The 10,973-nt window shown below is 38.8% G+C and overlaps 1 protein-coding gene across 3 annotated transcripts in view; it reads left to right on the forward strand.

The window, feature by feature from the left end:
- MBD5 (methyl-CpG binding domain protein 5) overlaps positions 1-10,347 on the forward strand; it is a 151,644-nt gene extending 141,297 nt beyond the window's left edge. For all 3 annotated transcript variants that reach the window (XR_005719055.1, XM_040229000.1, XM_040229001.1), the window contains 2 exons: positions 3,363-3,438; positions 7,116-10,347. Coding sequence is in view for 2 of the 3 variants with exons in the window: in XM_040229000.1 (XP_040084934.1) it covers positions 3,363-3,438; positions 7,116-7,187 (148 nt within the window). In the remaining variant the exon portion in view is untranslated. The remainder of the gene's footprint in view (positions 1-3,362; positions 3,439-7,115) is intronic.
- Positions 10,348-10,973: the final 626 nt, after the last annotated feature.

Genomic DNA, 10,973 nt, shown 5'->3' on the forward strand with positions numbered 1-10,973 from the left:
ACTCCTAAAATTTTGTCTATTCATTCAACAAATAATGTTGAATTATTTTTATACTTTAATGGTGATTTTGTTGAAATGTTTCATATTAAAGAACAAAACTTTTATGACTGTATTACTTTGGAAGATTATTTACAGTTAAATATCATCTTCTTTGTCATAAAATTATAATTGGTTTTGCTAGTTTTCCCTAAAAAATCAAGTACAACAGCTGTTGTACAAACAGCTGTTGTAATAGCTAGTTCATTGAGTTGTTATAAGGATTAAATGAAATAATATATTGCTATTGCTAAGTCACTTCAGTTGTGTCCGACTGTGCGACCCCATAGACGGCAGCCTTCCAGGCTTCTCCATCCATGGGATTTTCCAGGCAAGAGTAATGGAGTGGGGTGCCATTGAAGTAATATATATAAAGATTTAATTCAATTCTTAGCATATATAAAAAAGTGAAAGTGTTAGTCGCTCAGTCGTATGCAGCTCTTTATAATCCCGTGGACTGTAGCCTCTGTCCATGGATTTCTCAGGCAAGAATACTGGAGTGCATTGCTATTCCCTTCTCCAGGGGATCTTCCCACCCAGGGATCAAACCCAGATCTCCCACATTGCAGGCAGATTCTTTACCATCCAAGCCATCAGGGAAGCCTTAAAATATTCAATAAATACTAGCTATTTTTGTTATTAAAGACAAGAGAACCCAGATTCTCTGATGGTTTTTCACGGAAATATTTTCCTTTTTTTTTTTAGACATTTAGACATTTATGTAGTCAATCTTAAACCCATAAGATAGTATAATAAAAATGCATAACAAATATCTTTTAAAACTTATCTTCATACTTTTATACAAATACAAAAGAAATAGTAAAGATAAAGCTACTTAACACATTGCACAAAGCGTAATATTGTCAGATAGCTGGGCAGTATGTGATACTGTCAAGACCTTTGCTAAACAATCCACAAAAGGGGCCTCAACCCAGCCCAACTCTAGCTTAGCTTAAATAGCCCTACAGAGTCCTGGGATTGCATTCCTCCCCAGAATCGTGCTTAGCAAACTCCTCGGTGGGAAAACAACTCAGCCTGACCCCATGAGATGACCAGGGCCCTGTAAAACTGGAATAAGTACGTGAATAAAAGATGGCATGTGAATAGATATCAACTGGGACATACTCAAAAATAGCAATAAAATAAGTTGTAGAATGGTACTTATATCAGGACACATTTGATATATATATTTTAAAAAACACATAAAAGACAATACTAGGTACTGTTCATGGATATATCATATAAGATATTAAAACACACCATAGGAATACACAGCTTCCCTTGTGGCTCAGATGGTAAAGAATCTGCCTGCAATGCGGGAGACCCAGGTTCGATCCCTGGGTTGGGAAGATCCCCTGGAGAAGAGAAAGGCTACCCACTCCAGTATTCTTGCCTAGAGAATTGCATGGACAGAGGAGCCTGGTGGTCTGCAGTCCATAGGATCGCAGAGTCGGACACGACTGAGCGATTTCATTTTCTTTATAGGAATACACAACACAGTTGCCTTCGGGGAGGAGGGTGGGAGAGAATGAGACTAGGAATTGATATCAAATGGGAACTTTAGTTTAAATTTTTAATGAATTAAAAGAAATATGTAATTTATTAGCAGTTTATTTTTGGAAATAGGTTTGATAGGGGTTAACTTATTCTATGCACTTTTCTGCATTGTTTACATTTTTAAAGTAAATGGGAAGAATATAAAAGCTGTAGGCTAGCTTTCAGGCCAACAAAAGGTAAGGTTGATGCTGCATTGCTCTTATAGTTCAGTTACAATCTTTTCTTTCAGTTAAACTGACTTAAGTGCATATAAGTTTCCCAGGACATAGAGCCGTTGTTTTAGCATTGGACACATTTTTATTTAGACATCATATGGAGCATCCACGATGTATATACCTAGCAGTATACTACTCACGATTGTATATAGAAACTAAATGCGTGAATTGTCCAGTCCTGTTGTATGAGGGTAAAACTTGGTGAGGACTGTGGTAAACCAAAAGGCCTCATCTAGAAGCATTCCACTAAAGTTCAAATATGTTTTTAAACACAGTGTGAGCCAAACTAAATGGGACTATGAGCCAAATTTTTCTACAACTGCAAATTTCCAATCTCCATGTAAATGCTGGGCTAGGACTTAACTCTTGGAAAGCCATTTACCTCTACACCTTTTCTAGTAATCATCAGGATGAGATAAATGAAATGAATCACTGTAGTACTCAGAATAATTGGGTAATTCTTTGTATGCATCAAGAAGGAAAAGTTAGAGTGGACATAATTCCTAGAGGTAGATAGTGTAGATTTGCCTTGTTTTAGTAATTAGTTCAGTAGCTTCCTAGTTAAACGTTTCAGTCATGGCAGATGCTCCATGTGTTAAATACCTGTAGTGGTATGCTGAAAGTGAAAAGCGAAAGTGAAGTCGCTCAGTCACGTCAGACTCTTTGCAACCCCATGGACTGTAGCCTACCAGACTCCTCTTTCCATGGACTTTTCCAGGCAAGAGTACTGGAATGGGCTGCCATTTCCTTCTCCAGGGTATCTCCCCAACCCAGGGATCAAACCTGGGTCTCCTGCATTGCAGACAGACGCTTTACCATCTGAGCCACCAGGGAAGCCTAGTATGCTGAGTAGAGAAAAAAGGTCAGACAAGTGATAGACATTCTGAGACCGTCAAAAAAAGGTCAGACAAGTGATAGACATTCTGAGACCGTCATTTTTTATCCTCTCAAATAGTTTTGTCATTTTGGTTTTGGGGGGGGGGGGGGGGGGCGCGGGGAAATGTGGCGGAGCCTCAGGTGTGGCAAGTTAAGCTGTTTCCCACCTGTAATGAAAGTGCACCAGGATTTCAGCCTTCATGTGCTGAACTCCTGAAGCCACGATGCTCCAGAGAGGGCAGAGGGAGCTCCCTAGTGGCCAGAGCCTGCAGTTCAGAGCCCTTCCTGCAGACACACAGCCTAAGACAAGCCAGAACAGAAGGCAGTGCGGAGCAGGCTGAAATCTAAGAGCACAAGCTCCATCTATGGAAATAGAGACTCGTTGCCCAGCTTCCTTGCAAAATCATCAGACGTTCGAAGAAACATGTGGAAGGGGAAAGAATCCACTTTCCCTAATCATCTGTTCAATTTTTTTTCCCTGTAGTTATGTGACCTTATCATTGATTGGTGTTCAGTCATGAGAATCCCAGAGTGTTTTGTCATCAGAATTGTCCAAATGTGAATATAAATTGACTTTCTCTCATGGAATTGGTACTTCTGTTTTCTGATTAGGGAATTAAATTGAGATTTTTGTTTCTTTAATTTTTTAATCTGCTGTGTTGTTTTCATTAATTCCAGAAGTGGAAAGCTAAATAACCATTTAGAAGCTGCTATTCATGAGGCCATGAGTGAACTGGACAAAATGTCTGGGACTGTAAGTTAATTTATTTTTCCATTATACTGTGTTTCTTTGAAAATAAATTGTATTATACTTTTTGGAAAAGTCTCTTAAATATTGTCAGGCAACTCACGTAGCAATACTAAATTACCGGGCTCAAAAAAGACTGGTATCAGAAAAAATTAAAAATAACTTAAGAAAAAAAAACCCTAGTAGTATTAACTACGTATTTTTTCTGAGGTAAGTAACATTTTTCCTCACATAAAATACTTTTTAAATGTGCACAGCAAAACACTGAAGTTAAAATCATAGCTTTTGCGTTTGACTCTGAGAATAGCAGTGATTATTAGTGTTGCCTACGTATTCAATAATATAAATCTTACTCTACCATAGAACAAAAAGGGAAATTGAACATAGAGTCAAGATCAAGAGTATATAGTCATTTCGTTTCCTTTCTGCTATTACCTAAAAAAATTTAAATATTTGGCCCCAAATCCTGTTGTTAAATTATTGATGTTTAACACTATAACCTCTGGTTTTAAAGTGTCTGCTTTTTCTTTACATTTTTATTGAATGTTGCATGTAATGGTGTTGAATGTGCGTTTAATCATCATTCTCTAATTTACATATTGGCTAACATAAACACTCAAACTATAATTTTGATAATTTCTAGAAAATGTGAATTATTCAAAGCTACTCAGCAATGAAAGGGTGATTTCTTTTAGTTGTTATTGTGTTAACAAGGTTATCTGAATCCTAAGAAGCCATCAAATGGCTACTGAATGACAGATATAAGTTTTTACACATTCACAGTCTATCGAGATTGGTACAAGATTTTGTGATCCAAACATCACTTCAAAGACGGGTAAACTGAGGCCCTGAAATGTTTAATTTCCTGATAGAATTATAGGGAAAGTCTGGAGCAGAGACTTTCTGTGTGTGTGCATTACTCACTCAGTTGTGTCCCTCTTTGCAACCCCATGGACTATAACCCACCAGGCTCCTCTGTTCTGGAATTCTCCAGGCAAGATACTGGAGTAGATTGCCATTCCCTTCTCCAGGGGATCTTCCCAACCCAGGGATCAAACCCAGGTCTCCTGCATTGCAGGCAGATTCTTTACCGTCTGAGCCACCAGAGAAGCCCCTGAAACACCTTCTAGGGCTGGGCAAATAGTATCATTAAATACAGGGGATCAGGTTTGAGTGAAACAGTGACTTTAGTGGATTAAGAAATGCCAACCAAGATGCCCTGATCAAGGTAGACTACATACCAATTCTCAGTCTTAGAGGCTTAATGCCTTAAAAAGACTGTTCCTCACTTGGGTCTCATTCTGGTTGAGGAAGTCTTGCTTCACACAGTCATTCAGGGGCTCAGGTTCTTTCTATATCTAGTATCCCCCATTCCCTAGGGTCTCAGAGTGCTCCATCACATCCTTAGCATCCAGCCCAGCAGCGGGAGAGAAGACCATGTACCCAGAGGACGGCAGGATAAGGTTTTATGGGCCAGACCGGGAAGTTCAGCTGTTCTGTTGACTTTCCACTGGTTTGACCCAGTCATGTGGCCTTCTTAATTCAAGGGGACTGGTAAAAGTATTGTACACCATGCCTGCTCAGGAAGAAGAGAAATGTGTTTGGCAGGCATCTCGCTAATCTCTCTCTCAAGATCTTTGGCCTTTGTGGCCAGCAAGCAGTCAGGAGTGATGGGGGCTGTGGCAACCTGAGGGCTGTGTTCCCTCTAGAAGGAGCTTTTGCTTCCATGCTGCAGCAAGCTCGAGCCATGTGGGGAACTGTGCCAGTGTTGCAAGATCTTCCCATTTTTTCATGAAACACTGCAAGTCTGAAAGTAAAATTTCTCATTCTTTAGTGTTGCCAGCTATTTTTAAAATATTAAAACACCATAGGGCTAAACACAATCCCTTTCTAGGCTGCATTCGGTCCACAGGTACTAATTTGCAACTTTGAATAAAGGCTTCTTCCCTCAATTTATAAACGGTTTCAATAGACTCTTTATCAGAGACTAGTGGTTTTAAAGAACGTATATGGAGCATTTATAAGGATAAGGCACTGTGAGAAACTCACTGGTGTTATTTTTTAAGTGTAATACTTTAAAAAGTTTTCTTGGGTTTTCCCTACCAGTCCAGAGGTTAAGACTTTGCCTTTCAATGGAGGGGAGTGTGGGTCTGATTCTTTGTCAGGGAGTGAAGATCCCACATGCATCACAGCCAAAGAATGAAAACATAAAACAAAAGCAATATTGCAACAAATTCAATAAATATTTTTTAAATGGTCCACATTTTAAAAAATCTTTAAAAAATCGTTTTCTGTATTTGACTCTGAATAGCAATGGTCTTTACAACATGCAGTTGAGCCAACTTGAGCCAACAGTCAGAGTAGACTGTGCCCATCTCTTCCTAAGCCTGAGTTCTGTGACATCACATTGGTAGCTTGAAATTGGCCATGGTAAAAACATTTGTACCACAGAGATTGGCATACACTACAATGGGCTTATGTTCCTCCACTGGGAACTGGTTATTAAGCGTGTACTATACCACTGCCTCGGAGAAGGCAATGGCACCCCACTCCAGTACTCTTGCCTGGAAAATCCCATGGATGGAGGAGCCTGGAAGGCTGCAGTCCATGGGGTTGCTGAGGGTCAGACAGGACTGAGCGGCTTCACTTTCACTTTTCAGTTTTATGCATTGGAGAAGGAAATGGCAACCCACTCTAGTGTTCTTGCCTGGAGAATTCCAGAGATGGGGGAGCCTGGTGGGCTGCCGTCTATGGTGTCGCACAGAGTCGGACATGACTGAAGTGACTTAGCATACCAGTGCCTTGGGCACATCCTGCCTCTCCTGGATCTTGACCTTGTTCCCTTCTATCAGTACCACAACAGCCACAATACAATGTGGGACACCTGACCACCTCCCTAGCACCTGTCTTCTGCCCCTAAAACCAGACCTGCTGTCTAATACCTGGGAATCAAATTCTGCTATTCGTCCACCTCTGTTCAATCTTATATACAGCCCTAAATGCTGCTAGCTTACCTGAAGTGAAGTGAAGTGAAGTCTCTCAGTCGTGTCCGACTCTTTGCGACCCCACTGTTAGTGTATAAAGATGAGTTGTATACATTGCTGTTCTCAGACTACACAAGCTTCGATTTGCCCACAGATGGTAGTGGTATTCTGTTTTCCATCCTTATCCTTCTCATAAGTAAACCTCCTTGGGTTGAGCTGTGTGCATGTTCTTATCCTCTTTGACCCTTCTTAGTAGTTATAAAATAAGTACAGTGATGAAATAAAGAAGAAAATGTTTAGTATCTATTTATCGACTTTTCCAGAACCCCAGTGAAGTTAGTGATCCAGGGACCTCTGATGGGAAAGGTCTTATTTTCATCTTCAGTGGACAGCAAGGGTGGCAACTGCACACCCCCTCTCCCACTTCGATGTTTTTCCAGTTCCTCTTCTGTATTCCGCTGTTGGGAGATCCACAGAGCGTTGCTCTGCTTGTCAGTTCCCAAGATTCCTTATCCTCTGTAGTGACTGTGGGCACACTGAGATCTGAGTCTTGTAAAAGTCTTAAATGCCTCAAGATAGCTGTGATTGAAAATGAAAGCCAGAGTCTGCTGCCTACCCTGTTTCTTTGTCAGAAATCCTATCGTGTTTATGATTTCAATCTCTGTTGTTGTTGTTTTTTCCCTACCTCTTTATTTCCAGGTTCACCAAATCCCACAGGGAGACAGACAGATGAGACCCCCCAAACCCAAGAGGAGGAAGATCTCCAGATAACAGGGACTACTCCACCAATGCGCAGTGTTTATTAAAGGAATGTGCACAGATATGTCTGTAGATAAGTATTGATATAGCCACCGTTATATCAGTATTTATTCTATGGCAGATAGTTACCACCACCACAGGGTGCTAAAAGAAACAGTGATACAATATTTTTTGATCAGGAAGGATAAAGAATGCTGGAAAACCAGTCAGAATCCCTGAATGATGAGAGTGGTAAATGGTCAAGAGATTACTGAGAAACTCTTTTTCTATAATACTAAAATTGTGATTATAAGAAATAGTCCAAATGTTTCTGAAGAATTTTCAATGTTGTATATAGAAAATACAGAATTTCATGGTGACATCAGAAATGTAAATATTGTACAATATTGTCATGTACAAGCGTACCTAATGCACACTTTATCTTTTATTGTAAAAAGAAATAGTGTACAAAATTCTTTGGTTTCTATGGAGTACACCTACCAGAGACTACAAGTGTAAAGTGATAAATAAAAATACAACCTAAATGCTTTTCTATGATAATGTAAAAGATGCTGTTTTTGTATTTAACAGCAGAGAAAAGGCATGATGATGTATTACCTGAATTATGACATACACTGCACACCACCGAGTGTCCATTTATATTGTCTGTTTGGAATGAACCTTGCCTGGAAGCACTGGACTTGATTTTGGGTGTCTAGGAAATTGAAACCTTGCAGATTTCTAAAGGGACGAGGGCTCACAGATCTAAATTAAGAATTCAGAAACTGCAACCATTTGTTGCATATTTTTTTTACCTAAGTTTTAAAGTAGAATAGGTTTTATAAAAAAATCTTAGATGGGATATTTTACTCAGTCATTTCTGTAGTTAACATTTGATAGCCACCTGTTGAACTAGAAAACTTATGCTGCACCACCATGGACGCTCAGAGTTGAGGTTTTTTTGCAAACAGTACGTGACAAGATAAAACTTTCTGTTTCCATACCTGGAGACAAACCCCCACTTTGAAACCTTTATCAGAGGTAAGGTTGATTATAATTCAGTTTTTCTGTAGTAGCAAAAATAAATGCAAATCATCAAACCAAGTTTCATATCCATTCATCAGTATTACTTATACCAGAAGTTAAGGTGGCTTACAAAATTATTAGTAATGGTAATTTTTTATCAGTATTATGTAACATATCAGATTTATTTTATTTAAAGAATTATTTATACCATTAACAGATTCTTATATATATTAATGTGGCTGAAATGTGCAGGTTGAATCTATTAACCAAATTATTTATATTATATTAAGTAAGTAAAAAAATGTGAAACAAATGTAGAGAGAAAATACTACATTGCAAGTATACAAAACCTAAAACTGTGAGCCATTGTAAAGTACAAGGTTATTAATAAGAAATGTAGCACAACATAATTTTTTGTCTTTTTTCACATTTTCTTCTTCCTTTTTTTTTTTTTTTTTTTGTGGTGGCGGTGTAACCCTATCTCCCAGGCAATGGAGCCAAGTTTCAGGCCCCCCTGCCTGAAATTGATTGGATTGGATTCAACTGATGGATTGTCAAAGGAAGGGATTCCTTATCCTTTTGTTCTGGTATAGAACCACCAGCCCCACCTCCAAACCCTTAACCCCCTGGAGAGAACTGCCTCTTCCTGTAGCTTGGGGCTCATTCAACTGCCTAATGCTCCAGCCACTGGGAGGCCCTCCAGTGGCAGACTCTGAATCCCTGATGTCCACCACCTCCCTCTCCTCTTCTCTCATCCACCCCTGCAACTCCTCCATCCCATGATGTAGCAGAGTTCCAGTCACTCAGGAAAAAGGAGACCAAGGTCACTCCTCCATTTGATTTCTCGGGGCCACAGCACAGAGCACTCCACAAGGCTCACTTTTGATAGCAACAGCTCTTAGTTCTTCCCCAGGTCTCCTGTGTCTCTCTGTCCTTTCCATTTCCACCCTCACTCCTACCTCCCAAGTCTGACAGAATGCAGCTGGCTACACTGGGCTTCATGGCTCGGAGGCAGGAACCCTTCCTTCTAGGGGTAGGTTGAGTTGTCTTTGATGTAATAGTGGGATTGCCTGCCTGGTCTTTCCCACAGTCCCCTGAAGTCATCTTCTGTGTACTTTAGTTGACATATTTTTGTTATAAGTTGGTGTGTTTTTTTGCACCAACCTGCTTTTTTCTTATTTGTCTACATAGGTGTTTTTATTTACAGATTCAGAACATATGCGTGTGTGTATATTGGGTATGTCTACGTATATGTGGATGTTTGTGTGTGTTGACGTGTGGAAGTTTTTTTAGCCTTTAGTTTTTTCTCTTCAGACTAAGTTTGTGTCTACCAAGCCTTCTTTTGGGTATTTTTGAGCTAATTAGGTTTGTGCTTTCTCCCACCAGGTATACTTTACATCAGTAGATCATGTAAAGTATGTCTGTGCCCATGATTTCACTGGTTGTGAGTTCTAGGTATTGTTTCAGTCCACATGTTTTTTTTTTCTCTCTCGCTCTTCTATAGTTCCATGGTTTCATGTAAGCAGTTAATGTAAATATTGTTAGCATTACAAGTCATGCAGTGCTGTAACATTTCTTTTTAAATGTTGCACCTACTTTACAATTAAAAAATTGGTCACTCATACTTGAATTTTGCCCATAGAGCCATTTCTTTCTCTTTGTATTAAAGCCTATTCATTTTTTTTTAAATGAAGGCTAGCCCTCTACATTATTACATTTTTTTATTCCCTAGAATAAAATTTTTTCAACAAGTCGGAGAATGGAAACAGAATGAAAAATTTTTCCTCATTTAAAAAACATATAGCCCCTCTTAGAAAAGGAAATCTAATTTTATTTTGTGCCCTTTAACAGTCTTAGGATGCACAAGAAGAATAAACTGTACCTTTAAGTGGTTTTTAAGATTATTTCAAATGAGTGAAATCTGACTGAGCAGCTCTTGTTTAATTTGTCTTGTTTGTAGTATTAAAAGCAGTCAGGGTTTCTGTTTATTTAAAGGAACATTTTTGGTTTGTACTTTTCAGTCTTATTGTGCATGTAAATTCTTTGAGAAGCATATTCAACCCTTGTGATATCATGGGCCACTTTTAGTCTTTTATTTGAACCCCAACTTTGAGTTATTTGCTGTGTCTGTTTTTTAAGTAAACACAAGCTTCTTTTTTGAACATAACACTGCAGAATTTTGAGATGAGTGGAGAGTGGTTTTTCTGCTTTCTGTAAGGTTCATGAAGATTCTCAGCTGACTTATCCCAAGAGATGATTCTTTTTCGTTTCAGACCATGATAACATATTGTAGTTAACTTTGGAAATCTTCCATTCAGTTTGCAAAGTTCCCTTGTAAATCACAAGTGGTTTTGCACTGAGATTTTTAAATCTAAGATGCTTAACGTGCTGATGACATTGCTCTTTCTGAAAAGAAAGCCAAGATTTTAGACCTTACCAAAACTCTGATATCTTGTTTACTTTGCCCATTTCTGCCCAAATGGTGTAATGCGAGACTCAAAACTTCTCATTGTCGTATATAAAATGAGTGACGCATTACTTGACTCATTTGGGGACCATGAACAAATACTATCAACCAACCAGAACTGTAATGTTGAATTATCGTTTATCTTTTTCTTTCATTCATTCTGTCACATTTGCATTAGCCAAAGAGATAAGAATATTAGTAATTCATATGTGTAAACAACCCAGAAGTGAATATTGAATCAGTGAGCCAAAAAGCAATAAACAACTCAAGCACGGGAAAACCTGCTAACAGTGGGGAGTCTGATGTAGAAAAAATATATAAAAAGC

Source organism: Oryx dammah, unplaced genomic scaffold, assembly GCF_014754425.2.
Source record: "Oryx dammah isolate SB20612 unplaced genomic scaffold, SCBI_Odam_1.1 HiC_scaffold_27, whole genome shotgun sequence".
In the NCBI taxonomy this organism is placed as follows: domain Eukaryota; kingdom Metazoa; phylum Chordata; class Mammalia; order Artiodactyla; family Bovidae; genus Oryx; species Oryx dammah.